We start from the raw sequence: 17,551 nt of genomic DNA, 5'->3' as shown, positions 1-17,551 counted from the left end.
CTTTGTTGTTTCCTTAGTACTTTGCTCAGCTTCAGCCTCCCCTAATAACTTTTTTAATTATTGTAAGTCCTGTAGAGACGGTTGTGCGGGTGGTGCGTCTCCAGTTGCTTGTTGTTAGTCTTTTTCTTGTGGCGCATTTGGCCTTCTTCCTTGTGTAATCGGACTTGTTACTATTCCTACTTTCTCGCCTTAGAGGTTCCGCGGCTGATCGACTGAATGGTTTTCCAACGCGACTGCGCTAGTGCCTTTTTGGTGTGCCATGGTGGATTAGAGACGAGTCTCCGTGTGTGATCGCCAAATGTTGAGGGGTGAATATGAGTTTGGTCCTACACATCCTAGTCACAACAATAACAACACCTTCCTAGTATAGAATGAGAGAGAACTTGCTTTCCATTGTACTATGTCCTTTCTTATATAGGCTTTTCCCAAAACCCTTCTTATCATGACAGCATGCCACATGTCATAGAAGCTCCCTTATTTACAACTATTGACATTCCTCCTAATGCGATCTTCAACTTCTCCATAAATCCCTTCTTTGTCCTTTCCATTCTATGGACATATCCTATTGGACCCGGGCTCTAGTCCCCAAATCCCATATGTCTTATGATGGGTTTATCCTCCCTTTAGGGGCTCCCTAACCCTGTTAAGGGTAATTATTTTCATGTATCAACAAGGGTCACCGGCTTCAAAACCATTAAGTCGGTGACCGGTTCTATGAAACCCCAGAGATACTTTTATTTTATATTTTATTTTATATCCGTATTATATTTTATAATCAACAAAAATTACCCTTAATAATCCGTTTTTTATTCTCTATATCATATTCTGTAAAGATTATTTTTTTCGATTTCAAATTATATTTTATATACCATTTTAATGAAATTATTTTTTATTTAAATTTAGTTTGATTTGTTATGTTAAGACTATATCTATAATGAAAATGGTTATACATAATAGTATTTTTTAACAACAATAATAATCATTATTTTTTAGTAAATTCAATTTAAATGCTAATGTCATAATTCCTCGCTTATTCATCTTCGCCTCACTATTGAAAAAGAAAAAAAAAAAAGAGTTCCTAATAGATGAACTGCTAGGACAAACAACACCAAAAAAGAAAAAAATATGGGACATCTCAACGAAACATTATAAAATAAAGTTAGATATACAGTCATAAAATTACAATTTTCCGTATTTTTCTAAGTTCATATCAAAATTTACCTGCTATATGATCTCTCACCAGCAATCAAAACCCATAATTTCTTCTCACTTACGTAGTTCATACTTCATATAATCAAAAATAAATTACAAAACAAAAACAAATAACTTCACATATTCGTCGAAAATCAGAATAGTTGACTATAAATTTCTTTGTCGAACTCCAACCGATCACAAATTCTCTCGGCTAATCCATATGATACACAAATAAGTGCTTGACTTCCCTTAAACCCCCGCATTAAAAAAATACCCAACTTGAACGACACAAAAGCATTTAAGCGTGCATATTGGATCTGTCGATATGTTTAGAAATTTGCATCTCATTTACTTAATGTAACTTCCTTTGGCTATGGTAGATCTTGTGTTAGAACAGTCTCGGCCAAACTCTTTAAACCAACTCTCTTAGGTTCTTTACACTTCAGTTTTTCTACCGCCAACGGCCGAAGATAAATTGTTTTCGCAACACTCAGTCTATAATCGTCGAAAAAAATTTCATAATTTTCATCAACTCCAACTCCAACAAATATGAATTTCTCATTGTTTACAAACTTGTAAAGTGATGTAGGAATGTAATCTCTCCACATGAACTAGAATATAAGGTATAGATGAGCAACACAAAGTTGCAATACAACTACCATGTTCCGAATACTACTACCTTTCTCAAAGTTCTCCTTCCAATCGCAAATTCATACCCATAACCAAATTGTTTAGTTTATTTTGAAAGTCATTGTAAATTTCCGATATCCATTCACCAACAACTGAAGCAGTATGGGTTACGACTATATGGATTTGTTCGTTATAGAAACGGACCATGTAGGTGTGATGCGTGGATCGAGAAGCATCATGTTCTTCAATATATATTTTTCCCTACGCGACATCATTGCCGCTACGTAAACTGGCAATACTTATAGTATTGCTCTTGTTATTAGTACTAAATGCTGGCTGGTGAACTAATGTTGTGATCAAATTCTGAAAGAAAGTAACAGAGAAAATAACTTGTGGATTGTGTATTGAACCTCTGGAGATCATATCTATTTATAGATAATTGTAATCCTAAATGGTGGCAACCACACAAAAACTTAGTGATTTGTTTTAGTTGCAAATATTTTCGTGTTATTCTTTATTATTAACGAATTCAAGCGTGACACTGTAAACACGTGAGTTAGCACCAAATATTTGTATGTTATGTTAATATTAGCTAATATTTTTGTCTCAAAATAAAACAACAAAAACAATATATATATAACGAATTCAAAAGTGACACTATGATATATAGCACCGAAGAAGTATCACTCTTTCTTATTTTCTCAAAGAAACGTTACATTTTAATATTGACCGCATCTCTAACACATTTTGTTTAACAAATAAGATATACTTTTAAAATTAAATTAATATCAATGTAGGTCATAAATACAAAAAGATACCATGGATCTCTAATCAAGTTTATTTATGATTTATTTTATTATTCTTGTTGTAATACTTATACAGTTATACATATGCCGTAATGTTGATATATTGATTAATTAGGGAAACGATTGGTGTTAAGAAGATCAGATGATATAATAAGTTTATTGAGTACATTAAGGTATAGTTTTTATCGGCCATAATTAAATAAGTCAGCTTCTTAAATTGAGCAACTAGCTAGATATAAAAAAAATTCAGTCTTTTAGAAGAACTTGGTTTGTATAAGATCCCTACTTCACCATCCAAACCCCGTAAGTGATCATATGTCTATACAATATATTGCATATGTCTCTAAAATATAACTATGAGGTGGTGTTTTGGATTCCTTGATGTCGTTTTCTTATTCATGTTCATATATCTTGTGATGAATTTTTGATGTCTCTAATTAGCTTCACTTTTTTAATAGTGCTCAGTTAACCATAATAAATATGTGTTATCTGACAGTCTGGGGTTTTTGGATTTTGCAGAGGGATGCAATCATTCCCTTTAGAAATATGTACTCATCTTTATTAGATGGGCTTTGAGATAACCGAAAATGGTGTTTAATTCTTATGTTTCGCCGCAAGATTGCTTCTCAGACCTTTGGTGAAGTTAGGTTCAAGCCACATTTCCCCCTAAAATAGAAAAGCCTATAGAAATTTCAGTAAACTTAATTAGACGTGAAAATATTGATTTTGCTATGTATTTCTTCTATAGTTTGTATTAATTTTGACTGAATTATTTAATAATGGACTATCAAGTTTTATATGAAATGTTAATATCATTTTTTTCTCATCTCAATTCCCAAATATGATTTAAACGAGAATGCTAATAAATGGATTTTGTTAGAGCACTGGTCGGTCGAACTCGCAAATGATGTTATATCAAGCTTGTTGTCAAGTTTAGTTGCCAAAACTATAAGTCTTGATTTCTAGTCTACTTATAGATATGTCTCAGATTAGGATATAATGTGTAGTTGAGCAATAAAGTTCACGACGTTCATCGATTGAAGAGGGGGAACTACTAAGGGGAGCTTGTGGAACTTCATCAACAAAAGTTATATGGAGACTTGAACTCATCTATCACTCAGAAGTTTACTCTATTCTATCTCCTATTGGGACAAAAGTTGTGTAGCTATATAGACTTTATATTATACACATTTGATATTTCGAGCTGAGTTTAACTTGCTTACATATTTCTCTAAATATGTGTTGCTAAGTTTTGGTGTTAACCAAGTTCATCTTTATTCTTGACAAAAGTCAAAAAATGATCATGTGAAAATCTCTTGGTAACATCTTACATGATTTGTGTGAGACCGTGATTTGATGTAGACTCAAAAATGTTTCTTATTGATATATTGATCACTTGAAAATTGCTTTGAAACTAATAGTTTGTGTGAGACAGCTATTCTCATCTTCCAAGAATGTTTCAATCATTAAGATGGAGTTTATAACGATTAACCATTGATTGGATATAACACAGTATGCATACTTGTATGCTAATTGTTGCAAGTTATTCAAAGTCCGGGAACCATAGTAAGCATACCCGTATGCGTTCTGGTTTGATAGTTGAAGCCCGGGAACTTAGTATGCCTACCCGTATGCATACCGGTTGAAAAGTTCAAACCCGGGAAATCAACTAAGTTTGGTCACGTACGACATTATGTGTACCCGTTCACATACTGGCGAACCCAGACCAATTCCGGAACTCTAAGTATGCATACCCGTTTGCATACTTGAGTGGGTTAAGTTATAAAATCGGTTTGTTCATGAAAAAATATATTTATATATTAAGAAATGCAAATATTTTGCAAATCGTGGCTATAATGTTCATGAATTTATTCAAGTGAATCAAAATCAATTTTGCTTCAATTGTGTCTTGTATACTTCTATGAGAATATAAACAACTGAACAACTCTAGAACTAGTTTCATTTGAGTCATTTGAACTAGTTGTGATTAAGATGAACAAGGTTGATATGAAAGTGTTCATATGGATAACTTCGGTTAATTATTATTGAGCCAACTATGTGCACACATTTGGGTACGGTTACTCATACCTAAATGAAGTCACATTTCATTTGTGTATAACAAGCTAAGTTCGATTTAACAGTTGAAAGATATTAGCTGGACTCTAATCAGGTTTTTATCTAATGGTGAATATTGAATGCTTTGTTACCAGGGTAGCATTGATTGCAAACCCTGATTTGAAAACTATATAATGGAGAACTCTAGCAACTGGGAAACCTAATCCCCACACCTCCTGTGTTATACTAGTTGCGACTAGAGTTGATTCTCCTTTAACCTAGGTTTTTCCTAAAACCATTATAGGTTAACAACTAAAAGACTTCATTGGGATTCTGAAGCCAGACCAACTATTTTCTTTGTATTTTCGTGTTCAGATCTTACTTTGTTCTATCGTGTTGAGTACTATCTTCTCTAATATTTTCTCGAGGTTTAATCTCCGATAGGTAAGATAAAAAGTAGTCACAAACATCTTTGTCTCATCGTTTATGATTCCACAATATCTTTTTTCGCTTCCATACGATTAAGATTATTGTGAGGTGATTGATATTACTAGGTCGTTCTTCGGGAACATAAGACCGGTATATCAATTGGTTCCTCTTCACCTTGATTTATCAAAAGACGGAACAAAAACTCGTAGCTATTTCTGTGGGAGATAGATTTATCTATTCAATAGACTTTTCTGTGTGTGACAGTTTTGTTTATCAAGTCTTCGACTTTGGGCCGTAGAAACTCTTAGTTGTGGGTGAGATCAGCTAAGGGAATCAAGTGCGCAGAATCCGGCGTGGTTCAAGAGGCGTAAGGAACGCGACTGTACCTTAATCAGTGTGAGATTAGTTATAGCTCAATTGCATTCCAATCCGAAGTTAATTTGTAGTAGGCTAGAGTATGTAGCGGCTTAATACAGTGTGGTGTCCAATTGTGGACTAAGTCCCGGAGTTTTTCTGCATTTTCAGTTTCCTCGTCAACAAAATTTCTGGTGTCTGTGTTATTTCTTTACCGCATTATATTTTTATATAATTGAAATATCACAGGTTGTGCGTTCGTGCTCATCTACTTCTCTAATCCAACCTTTGATTGTTGGTTGTAGTTGATTTATCCTTAGACATTGGTCTTTGGTACCGTCCAAGTTATCTCTCTTTGATAAAGACTCGCAGATTTCTATTTGCTTGAGTAAAGATCAAATCGAGAGATTGAGACAATAACTCCTTGAGATACTTTCTATCTAGATTGAGTCTGACTGTCTAGTTGATTCTATAACAAAGTGTTTCGGATTTAGTCCATACAAATTGCTAATAGAAATATTGGGTGGTGTTGTTAGACCCCCGCTTTTTCAATTGGTATCAGAGAAGGCAAACACTTTAAAGACCTCATAAGTCTGTGTTTGTGGCAATCTGAGTCTATGGACAGAATTTCATACGCATACCAAAATGCCTCCTAAAGTTGTCAACTTTGCCAAGTGTCTCGGGAATACCTTAAAGGGTCACTCCTTAGATGATTCTTACGAATCCCGAGGTAGGAAGACTGTTTCATCCTGTGTTGGTCATTCTTCCTCCAATGAGATGTTGGACATAATGGCAAAAGCTGAAATGGAGCTCACCAGAATTTCAAAAAATTCTACAGAGTTTGTTGATCTCAAGGATCATGTACATCTCATGGATGAATTCCAAAAGTCTATTGATCGTGAAAAAGTACTCTACAACATTATAGGGTCATTCTCTAAGGAAATTGAGAAACTTCTTTAAGAAAACAATATACAACGTGAAAAATTTGTGTTCTTGAAAAGCTGGTCAAAGAAGGCTCAATTAGAGAAAATTGTTTGATCAAGACACATTCATCCGATCTAGACAGACTTCGTGTTGAGAGGGAGAAACTTGAAGCATCGCTTGTCTTAGCCCATGGACAGTGCAAATCCTTGGAAAAGGAAAACTCTGTTTTAAAGAAAAATTCTTCTGCACAAACTAATTCTCATGAGTTGTCGTACATAATGAAATTTTCTCCAAGAGAAGATTGTGTCAAGAAAAGTTTTCATAACTTACAATCTTCTCCCGTGGCTATGAAGTTTAAACAAGTGCCTGTTGTTACTTCCCCTCCACGAACCTGTACCTTATGTGGAAAAGGAACTCACTATGCTATCCATTGTTTTGCAAGAAAGAAACAAATTTCTAAACTTCGTAATTTGCTTCTATCCACTGTCAATGGAACAAATAGTCAATCGACTACCGAAGTGAACCAAATATCCATAGAAAACCAAGAGTCTTATAAATATGAATCTCTTCCTAGAAGTCGTCGCAGATCACAGGTACATTCTAACCAATTTTCAACTCTCATGTTATTAATGAATGTATTCCTCATATTTATGTTTTTGGTAAATCTGAATCTATAAAATGGATTCCCATATATTCTAATCCACTTGAGCCAATCTCAAAAGGTCCTAGATTTAGTCCTCAGAGAAAGTCTTCAGAAGGATATACAAAACAAGCTATGTCATATTCTTCTAAACTGAAGGATAATCAAAGAAGGAAGGCTAAACAAAAGCAATGTTCATTTAATGAGTTGGATGCTCATACTTGTGCAAATTAATCACAAGGTTGATATCTCACCCACCAAAAATCCTAGTTGTGTGAGAATTGAATAGGTATACTCTGTGCAAAGTAACTGTTTATCATCCTTTTGTATTGTTGTCTTGCCTTTAAAAAACTTCATGTTTTGTGTTGGGTCCTCGTAAGGGTACATATACGGTTTTGGACTTAGTATCTTTTGCTTACCTTTAAACCCTAATTCCCTCAAAAATGTTTATATACCCCTCCTATTGTGTTAAAACTTCCACTCTAGGCTTCTCATCAATGGCTTCTTCTTCATGGGATTTTCCTGAAGACTTTGTTGATAATGGTATATACTTTGAGTTTGATAAAGAGAAGGGAACTCTTGTTGAAGTTGAAGGATCCTTTCCTCAATCTCCTGTTTCTTTCTCAGATATTGGGGAGAAGATTCCAACTAAGGTGATCATTGATTCTCAGCAACTTGTTGGAACTATAAAGTGTCTTGATGCTATAAAAGCTGAGTTGAAAAAGGTTAACTGCAACCGTGCACTCATGAAGAACCGCGTGAAAGAACCTCTCAAAAAAGGATGTTTTCTCAAAGGTTGATGAGGTTGATGTCACTCATAAGTTCGATGATCACAAGACTCATGTGTCTCCAGAATCGTCCACCTGATTTTTTTTGTGTCTGGTTTTTGGACTAAGAGTCTGTTTTGATTTTAGTCGCCTAGGATGTCTTCTTTTTGGATTAGTTGGAAGAATAACTAGTGCTTTGAATAGCGATGATTGTGACTACACATAGTTATTTTTGGTTACATCTTGCTGTTATTTTTTAGGTTTTGTTATTAAATTCTAAAAATATTTGGAGGATGATGTTTATTGCAGTATTTTAATGGTTTGTGATATTGCAATATTTTTATGGGATATGTATTGTTTATGTCCGTGAAATTGAAGGTTCCATATCGCAGTCAAAAGTAAAGTCGTTCATGAATCGGTATTCGTATTGATGAAAGGACGAATGGACTTTTGACATATACAAAAGTTAAGCCTATGTAATCATTAATTTGATGGAAAATAGGATAAAATCTTTTGTTCAACAAGGATAAAGTCTATTATGTCGTTATTATGTAAAATAGAATAGATCCTTGTATGTTATCCACGGTATTGATCTTCATTGATCCATTTTATTATGTTTTACCGTGAAGGCTCCATTGTGTGTCTTATGTTGAGCACCTTACAACTAAGTCGATTTACCTTGGCTTTGTTGGTTGTTCCATAAGATCCTATATGTCAAGCATTAAGAACTAAATTAATCAACCTGTTTGGTTATTTAGTTTGTACTCCATAAGTTTTCTTTCTTATGTCGAGTACATGTACAGTTAAGGTTGTCATATTCTATGATGAACTTAGTCGGGGTTCCATAAGTTCTTTTATGTTGATCCCAAAATAATTAAATTGATTACTTCGGTGATTAGTTTGGTTATTTGTATTCCAATTAGATTAATTATAGGTTCTCTTGTAATTAATCTAGTTGAGTTTTCATATATTCCACAAGTTCTTGTGTTGAGTATATGAAAGGCTATAGTATCATGTTATTTGGTTAATGTATTCATATATTCCGTAAGGTTTTCCTTATGTTGAGTATTTGAACGTTTAAGTTAGTCATCTCCGTGTGATTTACTTAGTCGTAGCTCTGTGAGTTTAATTATGTTGAGCACTTTCAATTAAATTGATCACGTTTGTGGTTTGATTTAGTTGCGTATTTCCAATTGAATTAATCATGGGTTTACTTGTGGTTAATTTGGTTGAGCTTTGGATATAGAAAATCATTCCTATGGTTTTTGATGTCCAATATAAAATCCTTATTTTCTTTAGAAATTAAGGTCGCTCTTGTTGTTCTCTCGGAATAACATCAAACGGGGGAGAGTTCTTTTGAACTTGTGCTTAATGGTAATATCTTGCGGGGAGTGCGGCTGTGGAATTTTATAGGGGTTATCTTGTATCTTAAAACTCCTTGATGAATATTGTTAGCTTCGGCTATTAGATTGCATCTAAATTAAGTTGGTATGTATTTTTCTTTTGGTCATGAAATGTCTCTTGTGGAAATTTCATTATGATCCCATTCTTGTACCTTTGCCAATTTTATTGACAGAAAGGGGGATAAATATTGTAGTGCACACTACAAATACATATGGTTTTCGGATCATTGTGTAAGGGGGAGTGGTTTCCAGGATCGAGATGGAGTATTCACTAAGGGGGAGTGATACATATCACCGTAGTAGTATTGTTAAAGTCGTGATACAATTGGACTTTGATATTATATAATAATACTATGATACTGTATAATAATGATCGAGAATCTCGATTTCTCTCATTGTTATAGATATGTATGTTCAACAACGATGGTTCTAAACTTATAACCTTTGGGATCATTGGAGTACTTGGAAGGACGAAGATTTCAAGGAACGTTGAAGATTAGACTATGGAATAGGAGCCACTAAAGTTTATCTTTTTTGTATTCCATATGTATTAATAGTTTTGTCACTAAAATTGATAAAGGGGGAGATTGTTAGAGCATAGCTCGGTCAACCTCGCATTTGTTGCTATCTCAAGCATGTTTGTCAATGTTAGTGATCAAAACTATAAGTCTTAATTTCTAGCCTACATAGCTAAGTCTCGGACTAGGATAGAAAAGTGTAATTGAGCTCAAGGACTTCATGGAGATTCATCATACAACGACGAAGATCTATACAAGGAACCGTGGAACTTCATCAACAAAAAGGTATGTGGAGACTTGAACTTATCTATCACTCAAAAGTCTATCTCTTCTATCTCCTACTTCTTATTAGACAAAAGTCGTATGCTATATAGACTAGATCATACACATTTGACATTTCGAGCTGAGCATTCATTGCTTATCTTTTATCTCGAAATCGTGTGTTGGTAAAGCGTTTCGCTTTGATCAAGTTTATCTTCACCTAGTGACGAAAGTCATGAAAAGTTTCAATCACTTTGAGAATTGCTCTGACGTGAATCGGTCTGTGACTAACGGATACATAGCGTCCTCTGAGAATGTCTCAATGATTGAAATGAGAGTTTATATTACATAACCATGTATTCCTTGACCCGAAGTTTTCGAACTTTGTTGATCAAGAGAAATCGCGAGGATTGTGGAATTGGCTTGCCAAGTCCGTGAACCTAGTTCGCAGGCTCAGTTCGCGAACTGTCGGAAGTTCTCGACCGAGAATTTCTGCTGGGATTTTCCAAAACTCGTTTGTGTGCTAAGTCCGCGAACCCAGTCCGTGAACTGGGGGAAGTTCTCTTTCCGAGAATTTCTGCTGAGTTTGGAAAACTCAACCGATTAACTTAAGTCCGCGAACTTGTTTGTGAACTTAAGAGGTTATGATCTAAAGATGTGCTATGAACATGAAATATTAAATTAGTAAGGAATTCTTTATGCAAACCGTGGCTATAATGTTCATGAGCCGATTCAATCGAATCGAATCATCTTTGTTTCAATTGTGTCTTGTGTAGTTACATAAGATCTCATAGCAATCGAACAACTCTTTAACTAGTTCATTTGAGTCAATTGAACTAGTTATGGTGAAGAATAACAAGGTTAATATGAAATGCTCATATGGTTAACCTTTTGGGTTACTATGTTGAACCAACATACACGTACGCGTTTGGGCATAGTTTTCACGAACCCAGTAAACGTCTACCCAAGTGTGTGTGACAAGCTAAGTTTTCGATCTAACGGTTGATAAATATTAGCTTGAATCTAAATCAGGTTTTCATCTAACGGTGAATAAGGATTGCTTTGTAACTAAGGCAAAACCCTGATTTGAAGGCTATATAAAGGAGACATCTAGCGTTGTGCAAAACCAATCCCCACACGTCTATGTGCTACTAGTGCGCCCGCTAGAGTCGATCTCCATTAACCTTTGATTTTCTTCTCTAAAATCAGGTCAACGACTTAAAAACTTCATTGGGATTGTGAAGCCAGACCGATACTACTTTATCGTAGTTGTGTGATCTGATCTTGCATCTTCTATCGTACGAGTACAATCGATTGATTTACTTGAGATCGTGAGAGTTCTTCGATAGGCAAGATAAAGAAGTCACAAACATCTTCGTCTCATTGTTTGTGATTCCTCGACAATCCGCTTGTGTATTCAGGAAGGATTGTAGAGAGGTGATTGATTAATCTAGGCTGTTGTTCGGGAATATAAGACCGGATTATCAATTGGTTCATGTTACCTTTATTTTATATCTAAAGACGAAACAAAACCTAGGGTTTATCTGTGGGAGATAGATTTATACTTTTATAGACTTTTCTGTGTGAGACAGATTTGTTTATTATCAATTCTATGATTTTGGGTTACAACAACTCTTGGTTGTGGGTGAGATCAGCTAAGGGAATATAGTGCGCAGTATCCTGGTGGGATCAGAGGCGTAGGAGTACAATTGTACCTTGGATCGGTGGGAGACTGATTGGGGTTCAACTATAGTCCAGTCCGAAGTTAGTTTGCAGTAGGCTAGTGTCTGTAGCGGCTTAATACAGCGTGTATTCAATCTGGACTAAGTCCCGGGGTTTTTCTGCATTTGCGGTTTCCTCGTTAACAAAATTTCTGGTGTCTGTGTTATTTCTTTTCCGCATTATATTTTTATATAATTGAAATAATACAGGTTGTGCGTTCGTGATCATCAACTTCTCTAATCCAACCTTTGGTTGTTGATTGTAGTTGATTGATCCTTGGACATTGGTCTTTGGTACCGTCCAAGTTATCTCTCTTTGATAAAGACTCGCAGGTTTCTATTTGCTTGAGTAAAGATCAAATCGAGAGATTGAGATAATAACTCCTTGAGATACTTTCTATCTAGATTGAGTCTGACTGTCTAGTTGATTCTCTAGCAAAGTGTTTCGGAGTTAATCCATACAGATTGCTAATCCAAATATTGGGTGGTGTTGTTAGACCCTCGCTTTTTCAATCTTTATTGAATGTTTCATATAATCTATGATAAAGTCTACGGTTTCGAAAGTTGAACATGAATCTTTGATTCTCGATTCAACATACGATTCAAAAGTCATCAAATAAAAACGAGTAATGTCGAGCAAACAGAAGCCGAAACTCTTAAGAAAGCCTAGAGCAACATAAGCTAGTATTATGCTGGCAAGATTTTATAATTTAATGGGAGTAGTTGTATCAAATTTTTCTCTAGTTGAAACCGGGTTTTTTTTGTCTTTTTAAGTTTATTGTGTGTGTTGAATGTCTCATTTATAGTGTAATTACAGTCATTTATTTGATGATGCTATTAATGCTCAACTTTTTTGTCTATTTAACTTGGTTTGTAATAAATTGCAGAACAGGAAACATAATGAGGCATATTAGCAAAAAAACATATTTAGGCATTGAAATTTCTACCTTAATTCCAACTAGAAGCAACTACTCACCCAACTCAGATGACTTCCCGCCTATTTGTTGATGAAATGGGCTCCTAATTGATCATATTTTATCATTTGAATTGTCGATCTTATTTATTTATGTTTTTTCCTTATACATACTTATATTCCTGACTTCGTCCCCGGATAATTCTGTCGGTAATTTTATGCTTGTTTAATGCTTGATTATGTTAACAATGACAATAATTAATATAGACTCCTTGGATCAGACTCCCTTATTATTATGCAGTTCATCAACAGTTAACAATGGTCAAATACAGGCATCTTCGTACACAAACATGATTAGAGAAATACGACACCATCTCAGCAATCGATGACTCCTTGGGACGGTCATACCCAAAGATCTAGCTAATAAAATCAAGGGAAAATTGGGAAAATTCGCCAATACGGGATGCAATGTTGGAAATCTGCCCTAACATTTAAAAATTTGGAAAAATGTCCCATTCTGTTAAAAACCCAGTTAAGTCACATGTGTGATCTCACACATCGAAGAAAAAAAGACCTTTCAGAATTCAGTTCGGGGTTTAGAATTCAGTATTCAGGATTTAGGGTTCAGAGTTTAAGGTTCAGGAGGTGGCGGCGGCGGCTTTAGTTGTGGTTATGGTGGTGATGTTGACCTTACACATGTGACTTAACTGTGTTGGATAGAAATGTTAACGAGATGGGATATTTTTCCAACTATCTTTAACGTTGGGGCAGATTTCCAACATTGCACCCCATAACGTTGGAGAAGTTATTTTATTTTTATATATTTTTGGAAAGAAAATTAATCGGAAAAGTTAAAGTTCAATGTTCTGCTGCATCTGCCTTTAGACGCCTTGAGGCATGGTGGAGGAAGATTGAAGGGCTATGAAGAACAACCCAGGGAATAACTACTTTGGGCGGGAAAAATAACTCCCGCCAAGAATCCCAACCATATACACACCCTCTTTCTCACACTAAAAACACGAATCCCATGTCGAAATCCCTAATTTCTCTCCGAAACCCATAAAATCTCTCCATCTCCAACCTCCATCAACCCCAAATAAAACCCAACAAAAATCCCTAATCCCTAAAATCAATGAATCAGTCTCTAACACTTCTGCTCAATCTACTCTAGTCTTGAGTCGAAAAAGTGCTAGACTCTCATCTAGACGAAGAAGAAGAAGAAAATAATGACCAAGAAATTCGGGTTTTAGAGAAAGAAAATCAAGAAATTTAGGTTTTAGAGAAAGAAGATCAAGAAATTTGGGTTTCAAGATTAACAGGGAAGTTTGGGTTCTTTAAAAAGGAAGAAGAAGGAGTTCTGGGTTTGATTCTGGTGGTGATAGAATAAATGGAGGGGGATGATGATGAAGGAAAAAAGAAAAGGGGGTTTCAGGGATTGGGAAATTTCGATTCTGATTCTGGTTCTGGTTCTGGTTCTTTGAGGAGTGATGTGAAGCAACAACTGGAGTTTCATCTTGATTACGTGCCATTGTCGTCTTCAGGGAATGTTTCATCTGAAGTAAATGAGGAGGAGGAGGAGGAGGAGGAGGAGGAGGAGAGAAAGGGGGTGATTGATATTGATGCTTCTGAAGAAGAGGGGGAAAGATTGGGAAATGAAGGTGGTGAATGTGTTAATGAGAATAGAAAGTATAGTGCAGAGGAAAAAGGGAAGGGGAAATTGAGTATGGACGGTTCTTGGTTGTCGATGAGTATCGAGGAGAAGTTGATACCCGAGGAAGGTGAAACTGCTGTAGAAATTATGCCTGAAGATGGGAATGATGCTACTGTGGGTTCGGGTACTATTTCTGATCATGAGATGGCTGTCAATGCTCTTATGAATTTGTGGAATTTGGCTTATGAGTATGACGCCGAGAAAAGATCCATAGAAAGGGTTAGGATGAGAGCAAGATATAGAAGGGATAGGAATAGACGGGATAGAGAACGAATTGCGGAAATTGCTCCTACGTTTGCACGAGTTCAACCAGTTCTTGAGAATGATGTGGTGGGAGAGCCTGTAATTGATCAAGAAGTTGAGGATCAGCCTGGTCCATTTTTTACCGCAATGAGAAGAATTAAACAGAGTGAAGCTAAGCCGGACATTGAATGGAACGGCATGACTGATCCGGAAAGAAAGAGAGTGACCCCTAAGTTGGAAGATTTGAGCATCAATCTTCTTGCTAAGCATGTGGAAGCACTTTCATCACTAAGAGGTGTCCCAGATGTACTTAGGAATAAACTAAGCAATGTATTATGTGATTCTAGAAAGATGGATTCTCATGCTATGGAGCTTCTTACTAGTGGGTCTCCAACAGAGATTCGTGTAAAGGATTGTTCGTGGTTGACTGAGGAGCAGTTCAGCAAGATCATGAAGGGGTGTGACACCAATAATTTGACGGTATCGCTTAAATGCTCTCTTTTCTCCTGAACTAAATTTTATAATTCCTACAATAGACCATGTTAATGTTGTTGCTAGTTTCTGTCTAAATGTTTGCGGAATTCAAACTATACCATAGCTTTATTTCTTGTTTGTGTATTGGAACATACCTGTTTCATAGTGACTCTGCTAAATTTTTATACGTTGTTTGGTACGAGAAATTCATGCTTCAAAACTCTTCAAACATTTACACCGATGTGAGACATTCGTTGCACTATGTATTGAGTACATGTCAAGGAAATTTAAACTGCGAGGGCATTTCTAATTCTTTTTTGTAGTTGGGACTTGGGCGTAAGTTTAGGTGTAGGCATCCTAATTTGTAGCTAACTAGCTATTAATCATACTACAGCTTCTTTTAATGCTCTGAAAACCCTATGCTTTGCTTTTATTTTCTTTTAAATATATCTGAGACTGGATTTTTTTTTTCCTTATTGTAAATCAGATCCTACAACTTGATCTATGTGGCAATTGCTTGCCTGATTATATCTTGCGTGCAACATTGGCTAAATCACCAAATAGCTTGCCCGTATTATCATCTATGTCTCTGAAGGGTGCATGCCGGCTTACAGATGGTGGGATAAAGACACTTGTCGCCTCAGCACCTTCACTATGTTCTATTAATCTGGCAGCCTGCCCGCTTCTAAGTTCTATAAGTATCCAATATATGGCTGATGCTCTTGGGTCTATGCTTAAAGAGTTATATTTGGATGACTGCCAAAATATTGATATGATGCTGAGTCTACCTGCATTGCAAAAGTTTGAATTTCTGGAAGTTTTGTCAATTGCTGATATAGAAACTGTTTCTGATGATTTTGTAAGTAAGTTCGTGACTGTGTGTGGATGGAATTTGAAGGAGCTTAATTTCTCTGATTGTCGGTAAATTCTCCTGTTTCTTACCTTTGTTGCATATGCTCCTTCATATACGAATCAGTTTGAATAATATTTTTCATATGCATGTAAGATTAGGGGACATAGACAAACTAACTGGTTAGCTATCCAAAAGAACAAAAACTTTGTTGGATGTAAACATACATGTCACAATGACAGAATTTTTCCCTCCATTTTAAACGCTTTATTGGTTATTTTTTAACCATGAGCAATATAGTTTTGACCTTCTACGCAGCTTTGTTTTCCCTTGCATTGGACCAGTTATTTGTTTTATTGTCTAATCATTCTTATCCAGGACTTGCCTTTTGCAGTAAATTGACGGATAAATCCCTGAAAGCTGTTGGAGAACATTGTTCTGCATTACAAACTCTTCATCTTGCTAACTTGCGCAAACTGACAGATTCTTCACTAGGATACCTCGCCAATGGCTGTCAATTGATTCAAACCCTCACACTTCGTGACAATTCAATCAGGTGCTTATTGTATTCTGCTAGGCATGGTTCCTATTTATTTTCCAGGATAAGTAATAGTTAGTGTATTTGCAGCAAAACATCCAGTTAACTGCGTAAGGTAGTGTTGTAGTTGTTGCATAGTTGATGAATTAATATCCTTTTCTTCCTATTAGCGATGAAGGTGTTGCCGCTTTCCTTGAAGCCTCAGGAGAACCCCTTACAGAAATTTCTTTAAACAAGGTTAAGAAGGTGGTACGGCAGCAACGGGATTTTTCCGTTTATTTTCATTCTGTGGTTTTTTCTTCTCCAACTCTTCTCGTTTTGTTTACTGTTAATCTTTTCCATTCTTTAGATTTTGTGTACTTTTCTACTCCCTTTGAGCAACGGGAGGTTCCTACTTGCTCTAAAATCTGCATCGATGGATTCTTACAGGTTGGTAACCATACAGCTCTTTCACTGGCTAGATGCTGCTCAAAAAATTTGCTGAGCCTGGACCTATCTTGGTGTCGTGGTTTAAATAACTCTGCATTAGGATTAATTGTGGACAGCTGTTCAAATCTGAGAATTCTCAAATTGTTTGGATGCACACAGGTGTGTATTAATCATTTTCAGAGCACTTGGTCAATAATATTGTTTCCAGTTTTTGGTTATAATTTTGGCTTTATGTAGCTCTGGAATATGTTGTTGAACCCCGATTTTGGGTTCCTTAACTAGGACATTGATGAAAAGAAGGCTTCGAGATTTAATGGGTGTGATAATTTTTGCAGATAACATCCGAATTTGTGACCGGTCACTCAAATAAATGTGTTCAGATAGTTGGATTGCAATTGAGACCGATATTAGAACATTTGAACATCTTTGGTCAGCAGGAAGCAGCATTGCGTTATTCATCTGTTCCTGTCCGCAAAGAATCACAAGATATTCAAGGTTAAGGTTTCTAATACCTACAGCATAGTTTCCAATTAGTTTGCTTGTGTAAGCATTACACTTTATACCCCCTGAAGAGAGAATAGTTTTTTTTTTTTTACTCTAGTGAGCAATTTTTTGAGGCTGTTGTGGCCTCTTTTCTTGCCCTCTTAACCTTGTAATTATGGTTTCCTTTCAATACATTTTTGACTTAATA

The 17,551-nt window shown here is 35.7% G+C and overlaps 1 protein-coding gene across 4 annotated transcripts; it reads left to right on the top strand.

Annotated features, from left to right (window-relative positions):
- Positions 1-13,482: 13,482 nt before the first annotated feature.
- On the top strand, positions 13,483-17,551 carry LOC113349277 (dynein regulatory complex subunit 6-like). 4 transcript variants are annotated; one of them, XM_026593226.1, is made up of 6 exons: positions 13,483-15,049; positions 15,531-15,964; positions 16,288-16,449; positions 16,602-16,668; positions 16,861-17,019; positions 17,196-17,551. In XM_026593226.1, the coding sequence occupies exons 1-6, from the start codon at positions 14,003-14,005 to the stop codon at positions 17,358-17,360; spliced, it is 2,034 nt and encodes a 677-aa protein (XP_026449011.1). In that variant the 5' UTR covers positions 13,483-14,002; the 3' UTR covers positions 17,361-17,551. The 4 variants fall into 4 exon arrangements, with proteins under 4 accessions (XP_026449011.1, XP_026449010.1, XP_026449009.1 ...); XM_026593225.1 differs by having other exon boundaries at positions 16,602-16,677; XM_026593224.1 differs by having other exon boundaries at positions 16,602-16,680.

Source organism: Papaver somniferum, chromosome 2 (assembly GCF_003573695.1).
Source record: "Papaver somniferum cultivar HN1 chromosome 2, ASM357369v1, whole genome shotgun sequence".
NCBI lineage: Eukaryota > Viridiplantae > Streptophyta > Magnoliopsida > Ranunculales > Papaveraceae > Papaver > Papaver somniferum.
The sequence above is the reverse complement of the archived record's forward strand: the minus strand, read 5'-3'. Positions and strand labels throughout refer to the sequence as shown.

Bases quoted from the DNA above. Each gene is read 5' to 3' on its own strand.
- LOC113349277 (XM_026593223.1), top strand. From the start codon at position 14,003: ATGGAGGGGGATGATGATGAAGGAAAAAAGAAAAGGGGGTTTCAGGGA. The intron at 15,050-15,530 runs GTATCGCTTAAA...ATTGTAAATCAG, and splicing joins GTGACACCAATAATTTGACG to ATCCTACAACTTGATCTATG. The intron at 17,020-17,195 runs GTGTGTATTAAT...TAATTTTTGCAG, and splicing joins AATTGTTTGGATGCACACAG to ATAACATCCGAATTTGTGAC.